The sequence below is a fragment of the Mixophyes fleayi genome, chromosome 7 (genome assembly GCF_038048845.1).
Source record: "Mixophyes fleayi isolate aMixFle1 chromosome 7, aMixFle1.hap1, whole genome shotgun sequence".
Classification (NCBI taxonomy): domain Eukaryota; kingdom Metazoa; phylum Chordata; class Amphibia; order Anura; family Limnodynastidae; genus Mixophyes; species Mixophyes fleayi.
In genome coordinates, this window is record NC_134408.1 from 44,445,784 (window position 1) to 44,459,440 (window position 13,657).

A 13,657-nucleotide genomic window follows, 5' to 3' on the forward strand; every position below is an offset into this window, starting at 1 on the left:
TAGCCTTAGCCTATGTTGCACTGAGATATAAATCATTTTCATGTGTTGATTTCTGTAAATAACATTGGTTGATATGAATTCTAGGGAGAGTTGGAAAAACAGCTTCTTCAGGCCAATCCTATCCTTGAAGCTTTTGGTAATGCCAAAACTGTGAAAAATGACAACTCCTCCCGATTCGTAAGTATCAAACAGGAATTCTAATTGACAAGCTTAGACTATGCTAACTGAAAAATAGCAAGAAAAGCATGTGGATAGCTAGCCAGAAATGTGGTGCCATTGTATTTGTTACGGAGCAGATGACAGATTTGGGAAGAGATTATTTACCACATTGTTAAATACATAGTCACTTATCAGAATTTTCAGACAGATTGGAAACGTTTATTCGGAAGTTGAACTGGCACACAAAGTAGGAATTGGCTTTTATGGTCTGAGTAATGTCAGGTATTATGGGATTCCCAGATTTATGTTTCACAATTATGGGTCCACTTTTAACCTTGAGGTATTTGGCGTTATAAAACAGCTACGAATGTTTAATGCTTTATAGAAGACAAAATGCTTTTTCAGTTAGGAAGGTTCATATTTAAAGATCCTGCAACCTGATGCTGACTTGCAAGATTTCCTAAGTTCCACCCCCTTCAGCCCCCCCTGTCACTTTGGTCACTGGCTGCTCAATGCAGAATTGAGCATGGTGACTGACACTTTAAGAGACTTCTCATGTCCTTAAACCACTAACACTGTCAGTCACCATGCTCCTTGTTGCAGAGAGCGGCCACTGACTAGACCACCAGGAAGCGGACTGTAGCAAAGGACCTCCCCTGAGGGTGGTCAGAAGAGGTGGGGGCCAGGAGAGAAGATAAGACCCTCATCTCTACTGCATTGATGCTGTCTGAGATGAAGTTATCATCTCACCTCCTGTGAGGAACATCTATGGGGCTGTTTCAGTGCTGAAGGGTCCCTGTTCCTGTTCCTCCAATTTACTCTCTAATTCTAATTCATATTTTATATACTGTGAGACAATCTGCTCCATACGAAAAAAACAATACTCTGTACTGCAACACACACACCTTTACTGGAGGTTTCAAAAATGCTCCATGGAATATTTGCCTCATACCTCATTTGGGTATGGAATTTTACATATTTCTCAAAGATTGTATTGCCCAAAATTTGCAGCTCTGTGAAACGGCCTGTTCCACAGCTAACTTCAACTAGTGCAAATTCCTCTGCAACTTTACTCATCTTTAAACTTTACCAAGTTGATACATGTGCCAGAACTCTGTATATACCCATTGTATCCATACTAACTTCCAAATAGGCTTCAGTCGGATTTTCATAGTCATTTTTGTGCCAGAGGGTTAATATTAAGGTATCAAACTTTTTTATCATTATTATTTGGGAAAATCGATTGTAATGACTAATAATTCTAATCTTCCTACTTGCCCAGGGTAAATTTATTCGTATCAACTTTGATGTTACTGGCTACATTGTGGGAGCAAACATCGAAACTTGTATCCTTTTCAGCCTGCTGTGGAATGCTGGAGAGCCTAGACAGCCAGTTACATAAACAGATGGGTTCTGTATGTCTAAGTAAGGCAAATATCCACAGGAGAGAGAAATATAAACATGCAGAAATGTGGACGCTGTTTATAGAGACTCTAAATTCTCGTTTTCCTAAACTCCACATTGCATTAAATCATCGTGTTCCCAAATTTCAGTTCATTTGACAGAATAATTTACTTATTTATTGTAAAATAAATATTTATTGCTATGAGATGACAAATAAGGTCTTCTAAACATAAAATCAGTGGTTAACATAAAATCAGTGGTATTAACGCTCTCGCACCTAGAGCCTGACTTCAAAAATGTAATTCGTCATACTTGACTGAAGGCATTTGTCATTCTTATTAATGTGTTTGACTGGGGTGAGCATGCCTTTTTGTTATCAATCATCTCCTGATTAACCATATGTCCCTTGTCCATTTTATTAAATGGGTAAAGCAGGCAATTGCTCAACCAGGACAGGGGTCCCGATATTGATAGTCCCTGTAATGAACCCATATAGAGAAGTCCCTAGAGACAAGGGCAAACCTCTTGTTTGTACAAGTGTACCAAGATTTCCAGAGCAGGATTTGTGTTTGAGCAGTGTTCTTTGCCTTGCAAGGCCATTCCCCCTCAGCAAAGAGACTTGCACCAGAGATTGTGTCTCGTCCTGTACTTTTAATTGGGCAAAACAATACCCATGCAACAGGTACTGAAGGATAGGGAGGTCTACACATTTCCATAGTGCAGTTCCTAAGGATTTCCTAGTTTGCGAAGCTTGATCTCATGTGTGAATAGCAGGTGCGTACCTCTATGTGCTGTAGGTGGACAATTTGAACTGCAACGGTGCACAATTTTGTGGTGTGCTTAGTGTGCGCTTTAAACGTGATCTCCCCTGTGTTTTAGAGATGCACGTCTCCCTTTTAAAGTTATTTGACTAAAGTTTAACCCTAGCAACAGCCAAATCTCAAACATCCCCAAGTGCTAACCATACACTCAACTTAACCAATCATAAATCCTAACCATAAACCCAGCTCAAGTCCTAACATATCCACCCAGATTTTATGCAAGACTCCATTACAGCATTATCTGTACATAATGTCATTATGTCATGCAAATGGGTATAGAGCCCACTAATGGGCACTAAAATGTATTAAAACTTCCCTGGTATGTCCCCAGATTTAAGCGCGTGGAAATAGCCAATCAGATCAGGAGACTACTCACATAGAAAAGTATATCAAGAGATGCATTTGCTGAGCTTTTGGGAGACAATGCCCTGCCCATGTGATTATGTTAGATTAAGCAGTAAGTTTTGCTTTTACAGCTGATTTTTTTGAATTTACTGGGGATGAAGTTATAGTATATTCCTATATAGAAGGAGTAATGGGATATTGGAACATTATGCTAAAATTCTAGGTGACTGCATGATCTTTTAAAAAAAAAAAGTTTCTTTACCAGAAATGTTTGGTTCTTTAATAATGAAATAGATTTGCTTGAAAAATCTCGTGCTATTCGGCAAGCAAAGGAAGAGAGGACCTTCCACATCTTTTACTATATGATCCAAGGATCTAAGCCTGCTTGGAGGGGTATGTAAGATCTATCGATGATATAAAGCACATTGTTTTGTTTTACGTGAAAATAGTGCCTGGTTTTGTGCATGAAAGAAAACCTAGCATATTTTCACATGGTGACTGATGAGATGTCCTAACACAACTGACTGATTTCACCCACTATCCTATGCTTTCAGGGCCATACATGGAATTCATTACCCTTTACATTCAAAAGGTTAAGACCACCAAATGCCAAGGCATATAACAATCATATACAAATGCACCAGAATCCAATGACAATGCATTGACCATTTGTCGGCTGATATGAAGAGCTAACACTATGCCAATTCATATATGTACACCATATAGTGGGGCACACAAGCAGGAGCTGGGCATATGTAACATCATCATCATGATCACCATTTATTTATATAGCGCCACTAATTCCGCAACGCTGTACAGAGAACTCACTCACATCAGTCCCTGCCCCATTGGGGCTTACAGTCTAAATTCCCTAACACACACAGACAGACAGAGAGAGAGACACACACACACACACACACACACACACACACACAGACTAGTGTCAATTTGTTAGCAGCAATTAACCTACCAGTATGTTTTTGGAGTGTGGGAGGAAACTGGAGTACCCGGAGGAAACCCACGCAAACACGGGGAGAACATACAAACTACACACAGATAAGGCCATGGTCAGGAATTGAACTCATGACCCCAGTGCTGTAAGGCAGAAGTGCTAACCACTACGCCACCGTGCTGCCCACACCTAATAAAAAATATCCTGTGTGTTTCAGTGAATGTATTTTCAGGGAGGACCTACATTCAATAGCTGTACAAATACTGTGTTCTGTTTCTGTTTTTAGAGGAGCTACTACTTGAAAGTTTTGGAAATTACACATTTTTGTCCTTTGGCTATGTGCCCGTCCCTTCACAGGATGATGGTGATATGTTCCAGGAGACTTTGGAAGCCATGGAAATTATGGGATTTAATGAAGAGGAACAGTTATGTAAGAGATTGTCTTGATTTACCAACCTACGGCTCGCACACTAGACTGGTTTATAGAACACATGACACTATGGGGGGCATTCAATTAGCCACAAAGTGTCTCCTGAACGTCCGTAAGATTTGACCGTAATTGCTGACAATGTGCGCAGAGCGATGTCCGCACACCACAGCGCCGGCAATTGAATCCCCCCTATGATTGCATGCTTTACTGCTTACTCATGTTATGGACAATAGAGATGAACAATGTAATGTTATAGGGGGTGTTCTAACATAAAATATAAGAATAGCCCTATCTACTCTACTATAGGCTCATTGGTGCTGACTGAGCATTAGGGGGAATGTGTATCATCAACAGCTGATAACTCTTGTCTGCAGGATATATCATTTGAAACAAAGGGTTAGCTGCTCCTAAGGATATAAAATATTTTGGGTTAAGCCTAACATAAGAATTTCAAGCAATTATTTGCCTTTGAAGTCTTCAAAATAACCAATTAAACTAATCTTGTGAATTTGAAGCATTCATCCTTAACATCAATGCTGGCATTTTTTAATATTGTAGGCATTAACCCCTTCTGTGTTAATGAAGCAAGTGTAGGTGTGCTGGTCAGGGCATTGTGGTGTACTGGAGGCCTCACTTTTAGCAAAAGGGCTCATTATCTGTAGCACACCTGCTATTGAAGGGGCTCATGTACTGTCATAAGTGTGTGCCAGCGCACTCTGACAATCCTGTATGTTTTATTGGAGAAGACTAGCACTATGGATGCAGATAAAGATACAGTTTATACAAGTTGAAGTGTCTCTACCCTATAAATACATTTGCCTAATTGGGACTATTGCGGGGGAACATGTGTACTAAACATGGTTTATACTATCTCTGTGTATAGGCTAAGAGCAGACTTAAGGGTTTGTGTCTCAAACTCTTTGTTATATTTCCAGTCCTCCAGCTGTACCCCTAAATGACATCATATTAAGCCCCTAGCCTAGCCCTCGAAGCTATTGTATTGTGATTATCACACATGAATAAGAGTATCAGAAAGAGGTAAAGGAGGTAATGGAAAAGGGACAAAATTAATAGCACTTCTATGGGGAATTTTGAGCTTTCCACAGAGCCGTAACTTAAACTTTTAGTGCCTGGGGCTAGAAAGAAACATGCCGTCCCCCTAGCTCTCAGTTTGAACAAAATGAACCTAAAATAAACTGTGTCCCCCTTCAGTGTTGCACCCTGGGTGGTCACCCCATCACACAGCCCTAGTTACGGCCCTGCACAGCCAGATCTGGTTGTGACCAAACCTGTATGTAATAGTTTACCAATTGGGCAATAGGGGCTCGATCTGCTATGACCACAAGGGACTTCAATGAAAGTCATCAGCAGATTGAATTTTCCACTCTTCCCAATTGATCGTGAACTGTTTATATTACATTTTAATTTGCAACACAATAATGGCAGCCTAAGTTGGTTGATATTGATTTGTTTATTATGTTTGTTTGCCTTTTAATCTGTGTGTGATATTGCAGACAGTAGGCTTTACATGTCATTTCTATATCACATGCTGTTAAACAGTGTTTACATCTTAACATGATGTAGCAATTATCCCTCTAACCTAAATGTTTAATGACCTTAAGATATACATAATTAGATTACTTTCAATTCATGATGCTGTTCAACATTTCTGCCAAAATGCTTTGGTTTTGCAGAGCACAATGGTGGTGTTTGTGGAGAAGTATTATTTTTATTATTATTATTTTCGTAGATTTGTAAGGCGCCACAGTGCTCCACAGCGCCCCACAGCGCCGTACAGTAGGGAAAACAGGACATACATAAAACTGGGACATACAAGGTAGACAAAATAAACACAGACATGAGAACAAAGGGTATGGAGGACCCTGCTAATTAGACAGCTTACATTCTAAGTGGAAGAGGGCACAGCTGAAACAAGATGAGCAAATGTGGCTCAGAGTGGAGATTGGGATAGTTGTGAGGGTGCATTAGTGTGAATAGTGTTATCAAGGATAAGGTCACCTCTAAAAAAGAGATGGGTTTTCAAAGAGCGTCTAAAGATTTGAAGGCTGTGGGAAAGTCTGATTGAGCGTGGAAGGGAATTCCATGAGTGGGGAGTAGCACGGGAGAAGTCTTGTAGTCGGGAGTGAGTAGTGATTACCAGAGACGAGACAAGGCGCAGGTCAGAGGTAGCTATAAGAGGGCAGGACGGAGAGTATTTTGATATGAGATTTAAGATGTATGTAGGGGTAGTGTTGTTGAGGGCTTTGTAGGTAAGGGTAAGTAATTTGAATTTGATTTTGTAGGACATAGGGAGCCAGTGTAGGGATTTGCAAAGGGGTGTAGTATAGGTTTTCTCGGGCTGATGGGAACAGTTTGGGGTAGGTGCTGCAGCATGCATAGTTTTTTGGAGCAGTGCAAAAATAATTTTGATGCAAAATTATTGAAATAAGATGGTGGGGTGGAGAGCGATCATTTATAGCGCCATCCCTTGCTTCGCAGAAGGGCACACAGTCCACTTTCATGATTTAAATGCGGCTTAACCTGTGTTTTAGGAGGAAAATAAAAATATTTTTTCACTGAAAACTAGAATTTTTAAGTGGTAGGTGGTTGGAATTTGTAGTGACTTTTGCATAAAATTGTGTGTTGTAATGATAAACTATCCGTTTCCCCAACATGACAGCCATGATGAAGGTTGTATCATCAGTCTTGCAACTTGGTAACATTGTCTTCAAGAGAGAAAGAAACACTGACCAGGCCTCCATGCCAGATGACACAGGTATGGTAGTCATCAATCAGTTCTCTGAGAGGTTTTCAGCATGCAACATAGCCTCATGGGACTATGTATATCTCTTATCTAGTTTTGTCTCCTTCTTTGAATAAATCATTGGCAACATTGTCATTGATTTTGAAACTCTAGTCAAAAGGTTGAATAGAAAAATAACTAATCTAAATCTATCACTGTAGTGGATTCATGAACATTAGACATTCATTTACAGACATGAGACATTAGTTAGAGGCCCTGCCCATGACAGCTTATAATGAAAAGGGATGGAGTAAGGAGGGACAAAAGGAAAATAATAGATTGGGCCATGATAGTGTCTGGACCTAGTTGGTACAGAGTCTTGAAGGATCCAGATGGTGCAGAGGTCTATTTGTGCAACGTCCGGGATGGTTCAGGGGCCTAGAAGGTGCAGGGTCATGATGGTGTCTGGACCTAGGCAGTATTGTGACAAGAAAGGTACGACAAATGTAATCAGTGAGGCAATGTTATGGTAGAGCAGTACAAAGGCAAAGGCAATGCAGTACAATAATGGTAGAGTTTAGAGCAGTAATTACAAAGACAATGTGAAATTAGTGTGGGAGTGGTAATTAGTGGCAGGAGAGAAGTAAAGAGACGGGGGCAGGAATGAAATGGTGAGAGAGTTATTATATATTTATTATCTGCACCAGATAGCAAAATTTAATTACACAAATCCATTTACCAGTGGATTATCCCTATTTTCCTTTACTTATTATTTAATGTTTAATAATTTTCTCTATTTCTCTAGTTCTATTCAAAGTGCTGTTGTGGCAAGAACATTCAATTTAAAAATAATCGCTTTAATATGTGTATATATAACAATTTTTTTTTAGGTTAGACATCTTTTTCTCCCAAGAGAAATATTAACTTCAAAATAAATAGTGTAATCTAGAAAATTGTTTTTGAAAACTTTAAAATGGGGAAGGGGGGGGACTTTAAATGAGGAGGGGAAAGAGGGAGTCATGTGAGGCGCCTGTCAAACTGATACAAGAAGATTGCGATTTCAAATGCTCTGCTATATGAAACAAAGTTCATATATCTATCTGGTTATAAATGGGTTAATTCTTACTAATATTCTAAGGCCATAACTCCCAAAACCCTTTATTATTGATCAATTGTATATAGATAATTGTTGAACAGCAAATAGGTGGAATAATTAATGTATTAAGGAATATTGTAAAAGGGTGTGGCCATTCCATTTCTAAACATATGTTGTGTGCCTAGTTAAAAGCCAACCTTGTGTATACCAGCTTTGTTTGAAAATGTAACCTATTTAATTAACCTACACACTAAACTGCCTGACATGGTTTTTGGACTTTAGCTGCTCAGAAATGTTGTCACCTCATGGGGATCAATGTGACAGATTTCACAAGAGCCATGCTTACCCCTCGCATCAAAGTGGGAAGAGACGTTGTGCAGAAAGCTCAAACAAAAGAACAGGTAAGTCTACCGAGATAAGTATTCAGCTTACTGTTATTGATTTAGTGTAATACAGAAACAGGAAATGAACACAGGACACTTCACCTAACCTACTAAAAGCAATGTAAATCTCCACTTTTTTCAAACCTAAAATAAAATAAATTGCCACACATCTCGCAATCACAGAAATCAGTAATGCATTGTGAAGTGTAGAGATGGGGGAATCAACAAATGATGATTTGCAAAATTGCCATGAAAAGCTCCAAATATAACCTCACTGATTTGAAATTGTCTGAAATTCCATTTATTTCAATGGACAATGCATTCAATGGGTGCAGAAATCCTATAGAAATGTATTGCCAATTGAAATGATTCAGAAGTACAAAAAAATAATAAATAAATACATATTTTTATGAAATAAAAAGTAAAAAAAAAAGAAATACAATTCTGGAAATACATATTCCAGTGCTTGTGGAACTACAAGCACCAGCATGAACAGTTCTACAATAGTATACCATGGCCGCTAATGTCATTGTTGTCAATGAGGCTGGAGGTCAGTACCTGCTCAGCCACAGTCACCCAGCATGTAAACATTGCTTGTGAATGGCTGAGATGTTCCCATTCACTTCTATAGGGAAAGCATGTCAGTGGGCATTGCCCATTCAAATGAATGGTGAAAGAGTAAATTTGCTAAGCAGACTAACATCATCTAAAATCGCCTGAATTATATTATATTTGAAAGTTTGGAGAATGAATTAAGGACTTTTGTTGATATATATATATATATATATATATATATATATATATATATATATATATATAGTTGAAATGTTCCTGCATATGATCTGTACGTTTAAAACAATTTTATTTGTCTCAATCTTTTTGTAACATTTCTCTTGTGTTTAGGCTGACTTTGCAATTGAGGCCTTAGCAAAAGCCACCTATGAGCGTCTTTTCCGGTGGTTGCTCAGTCGGGTCAACAAAGCTCTCGATAAAACCAAGAGACAAGGAGCGTCTTTCCTGGGTATCCTTGACATTGCTGGCTTTGAGATATTTGAGGTAGGTAAAGTAGATAATAATTTCCCATAATGTGAAATATACAGATATTCTTGTGTACATATTCGTATGTTCCAGATAGTTTGCATATTATATACTTAATCACATATTCTGAAGATTATGCTATGATACATAAACATTCCTCATAAAAATGGAAGTAATACCATCAATAAGCACTAATTATAAGTGATTATATTACTATTCAGAAGTTATGAGAGTAACATCTAAGGGGCAGAACGGTGGCTAAGTGGTTAGCACTTCTGCCTCACAGCACTAGGGTCATGAGTTCAATTCCCGACCATGGCCTTATCTGTGTGGAGTTTGTATGTTCTCCCCGTGTTTGCGTGGGTTTCCTCCGGGTGATCCGGTTTCCTCCCACACTCCAAAAATATACTGGTAGGTTAATTGGCTGCTATAAAATTTGACCCCAGTCTCTCTCTCTCTCTCTCTCTCTCTGTCTGTCTGTGTGTATATATTAGGGAATTTAGACTGTAAGCTCCAATGGGGCAGGGACTGATGTGAATGAGTTCTCTGTACAGCGCTGCAGAATCAGCGGCGCTATATAAATAAATGGTGATGATGATGATGATGATGATATTTCTGTCACTTGTGTACTAGGATATAGGTGCAGGACTAATAAGAAGTCACTTTACCAGACTGTCGCTGTTACTATCGGCCCCTTTGAAAGCAATTAAATTATATTTCATGAGATATGTAACTATATAGGGTATTAATGTTCCCATCACTAAATGTAATTTTATTTTCATAATTCTAGGTCAACTCATTTGAGCAGCTGTGCATCAACTACACCAATGAGAAGCTCCAGCAGCTGTTCAACCACACCATGTTTATTCTAGAGCAGGAGGAATACCAACGAGAGGGTATTGAGTGGAACTTCATTGACTTTGGCCTGGATCTGCAACCATGCATAGAGCTCATTGAAAGGCCTGTAAGTCATTTTTGTAAAATGTCATTTTAAATGTAAAAGATGACAAATGTTCTTTAGGTTAATGACTGTTTTACACTTTATCTGTTTACAGAATAACCCACCGGGTGTCTTGGCCCTTCTTGATGAAGAGTGTTGGTTCCCCAAAGCCACTGATGTTTCTTTTGTGGAAAAACTGATCCAGGAACAAGGAAACCATATTAAGTTCCAAAAATCCAAGCAACTAAAGACTAAAACGATCTTCACTTTAGTTCACTATGCAGGAAATGTGTGTATGCCAAATTTTTTAATGACTATGACAAATGTTTCCACTGCTGCTTGCTCGACTGATTTAAAAATATGTGTCAAGACGGATAGATTAAGGCAGTGGTTCCCAAACTTTTGCAGTTCGCGGCATCCTTAGAGTCTCCATAATTTTTTCAAGGCACCCCTCCAAAATAATTACTGAGCAGTCCCGTTTTATAAGTAGTCCAAAAAACGTAATAAGTATTTAGGTCAGGACAGAAATACTTATTTAGTTGTATGCAAAAATAATACACATAAAGCCAAGGGAAAAGAATATTTTTATATATTTTTTTTCAATTATATTTCTGTCAAAGAATAATTTACAGCTAACACATACTGTGCCCCCTGCATCCACACACACACACTCTGTGCCCCCCCTGCATCCACACACTCTGTGCCCCCTCTGCATCCACACACTCTGTGCCCCCTCTGCATCCACACACACTCTGTGCCCCCTCTGCACCCACACACTCTGTGCCCCCTCTGCACCCACACACTCTGTGCCCCCTCTGCATCCACACACTCTGTGCCCCCTCTGCATCCACACACTCTGTGCCCCCTGCATCCACACACTCTGTGCCCCCTCTGCATCCACACACTCTGTGCCCCCTCTGCATCCACTCTGCATCCCGCCGTGGACAGGAAGAAGAAAAAAAAGAAAAAAAGAAAAACTTACCAATCCTGCAGCGCTTGGTACCCAGTATCCATTCTCCTGCCGCTTCTCACTGAATATGGCATTCAGTGAGAAGCGAGGAGGGAGGAGGATGCTGGGGCACGGGCGCCGCCGGATTGGTAAGCAGTTTTTTTTTTCCTTCTTTTTCTTCCTGTCCACGGCACCCCTGTGACAGCATCGCAGAACCCCTTGGAGCCGCGGCGCTCACAGTTTGGGAACCTAGGGATTAAGGGGAACTTTACTAGAGGAAATGTATAAGAGACACAGTAAACATTTACTACAAAGTGAAACATTGTTTTGTATCCAAAAGGTGGATTATGATGCCACTGCTTGGCTAACCAAAAACATGGACCCCCTGAATGACAACGTTACAGCATTATTGAACCAATCATCAGATAAATTTGTGGCAGATCTGTGGAAAGATGGTATGAAATCATTGATGTATTTATGTGTATAGTTTACTAAGCCTCTGTAGCTGTTATTATTGTATTAAAACAAAATAAGAAAAAAAACAGATTTAAAAGGGAAACAGGATGAATTGTTCAAAAGTGTATCTCCCAGTAATTTTATGATTGTCATACACTATCACAGAAAATGCGTACTTCTATATACTTTTTTTTTATGGTCTTTAATATATATATTTCAAATGTATCGATTAGTAAAGTCATATATAAAAAATGCTATGTATTGTAGTACCATAATATTTTTATTAAACCTTTAATCTGTGTTTGATTGCTCAAGTCGACCGTATTGTGGGGTTGGATCAGATGGCAAAAATGACCGAAAGTTCCATGCCAAGTGCCTCAAAGACCAAAAAAGGCATGTTCCGTACCGTGGGCCAGCTGTACAAGGAGCAGTTAACCAAACTCATGACAACACTGAGAAACACAAGTCCCAACTTTGTCCGTTGTATCATTCCAAATCATGAGAAACGGGTAAATGCAATCTATATGTGCTTGGGAAACTGTTCAACTAGCTGTGCATGAATGTATTATTTTGTCAATTAATTATCCATTAAATATTTAGGTTGAAAGTTGTAGCCAGGCAAAGGTGACCGGTGGCAGAACTACCGTTGGTGCAGCCGGGGGCATGGGGGCCCTTGGAGATAATGGGGCCCGCAGGTAACTAGTGAGCTGTGTGCCCTGGTTCCCTCCTCCCCACTTTCCTGCACCAAGGGCCCACAGCTCTCTAGTTCTGCCTCTGTAGGTGGATATTGGCAATCCAGCACGTTAGCTACAGGTATAGGGAACTCTGAGACTTGTAGTTCCACAGCAGTTGGAAAACCACAGGTTATCTATTCAGCATGTATATTTATTGTAATGCAAACTATATGTCTTATTAAAAGCGTAAAAGCTACTGCCAATAATGTTTTTAACTTACACCATTGTGTCATGTTACAGCACGTCAAGTTTTTATTGTAGGACATAGAAGTTGTATCACTTCATCTTTATGATACCACAGTGTATGTAGTTCCTTATAGTAGCTGATTGGTTCTTGTTGTTTATAAATTGAGTTGGGTATTTTTATTATTTGCACCATATTTGCATAGTCTTAGACATATACACCGATAATGTGATAAAAGTGAAAACTATTTTAAGTTTTAATATTCTAAGTTCAAATATTCTTTGTCCATGTAGGACAGTTATGTCTAGATTTTAGGACATGTGTTGATGAGTTAAACTAGTACAAAAGGTAAATACTGACGGCCAGAGTCATTAAGGAGAGCAAAGCAAAAGTAACTTTGCACCTGGGTAAAACCATGTTGCATGGAAGGGGGAGGTTAATTTTAAATTGTGGGGACATATCTATAGATTGGTAGGGCATTTCCTAGATCAACTTCAAATTTCAGTGTAAAAATAAAACTACCAAGTATTTGTGTGCTAGATGAAAAAACAACCAGTATTTAACTTATGTGCAAAGTAATAAACTAATTGGTACCCCTTGTATTGTAACATGGTTTGTCCTGGAGAACATTTACTAATTTTTTTGTCTTACTTTCTTAATGACTCAGGCCCTGAATGTGTATATCAAATAGAGCACAGGATTTAAAAAAGATAATATTGCTGAGATGTCTCAAAGTTTACAAGATTATCATTTTCTCTTTAGTCAGGAAAACTTGATGCCCACCTTGTATTGGAACAGTTGAGGTGTAACGGTGTCTTGGAAGGCATAAGAATTTGCCGTCAAGGATTTCCTAACAGAATTGTTTTCCAGGAGTTCCGTCAAAGGTATTAATGGGTTGGGTTTTTTTTAGCTAAAGAAGTCATTTTGATTGGCAGCAACTGGGTAGGAAAGTAAGAACAGATATGTAACAAAGAAATTAAGCACAGGCTTTACCTCCGACAGACAAGACTATCAATACTTTCT

The 13,657-nt window shown here is 39.1% G+C and overlaps 1 protein-coding gene across 3 annotated transcripts in view; it reads left to right on the top strand.

Annotated features, from left to right (window-relative positions):
• Positions 1 to 13,657, top strand: part of MYH11 (myosin heavy chain 11) — a 95,266-nt gene that overhangs the window by 56,579 nt on the left and 25,030 nt on the right. For all 3 annotated transcript variants that reach the window (XM_075179759.1, XM_075179760.1, XM_075179761.1), the window contains 12 exons: positions 85 to 177; positions 1,442 to 1,505; positions 3,024 to 3,122; positions 3,968 to 4,111; positions 6,792 to 6,887; positions 8,233 to 8,351; positions 9,237 to 9,389; positions 10,162 to 10,335; positions 10,427 to 10,600; positions 11,601 to 11,715; positions 12,032 to 12,225; positions 13,397 to 13,518. In XM_075179759.1, the coding sequence (XP_075035860.1) occupies positions 85 to 177; positions 1,442 to 1,505; positions 3,024 to 3,122; positions 3,968 to 4,111; positions 6,792 to 6,887; positions 8,233 to 8,351; positions 9,237 to 9,389; positions 10,162 to 10,335; positions 10,427 to 10,600; positions 11,601 to 11,715; positions 12,032 to 12,225; positions 13,397 to 13,518 (1,547 nt within the window). The remainder of the gene's footprint in view (positions 1 to 84; positions 178 to 1,441; positions 1,506 to 3,023; positions 3,123 to 3,967; positions 4,112 to 6,791; positions 6,888 to 8,232; positions 8,352 to 9,236; positions 9,390 to 10,161; positions 10,336 to 10,426; positions 10,601 to 11,600; positions 11,716 to 12,031; positions 12,226 to 13,396; positions 13,519 to 13,657) is intronic.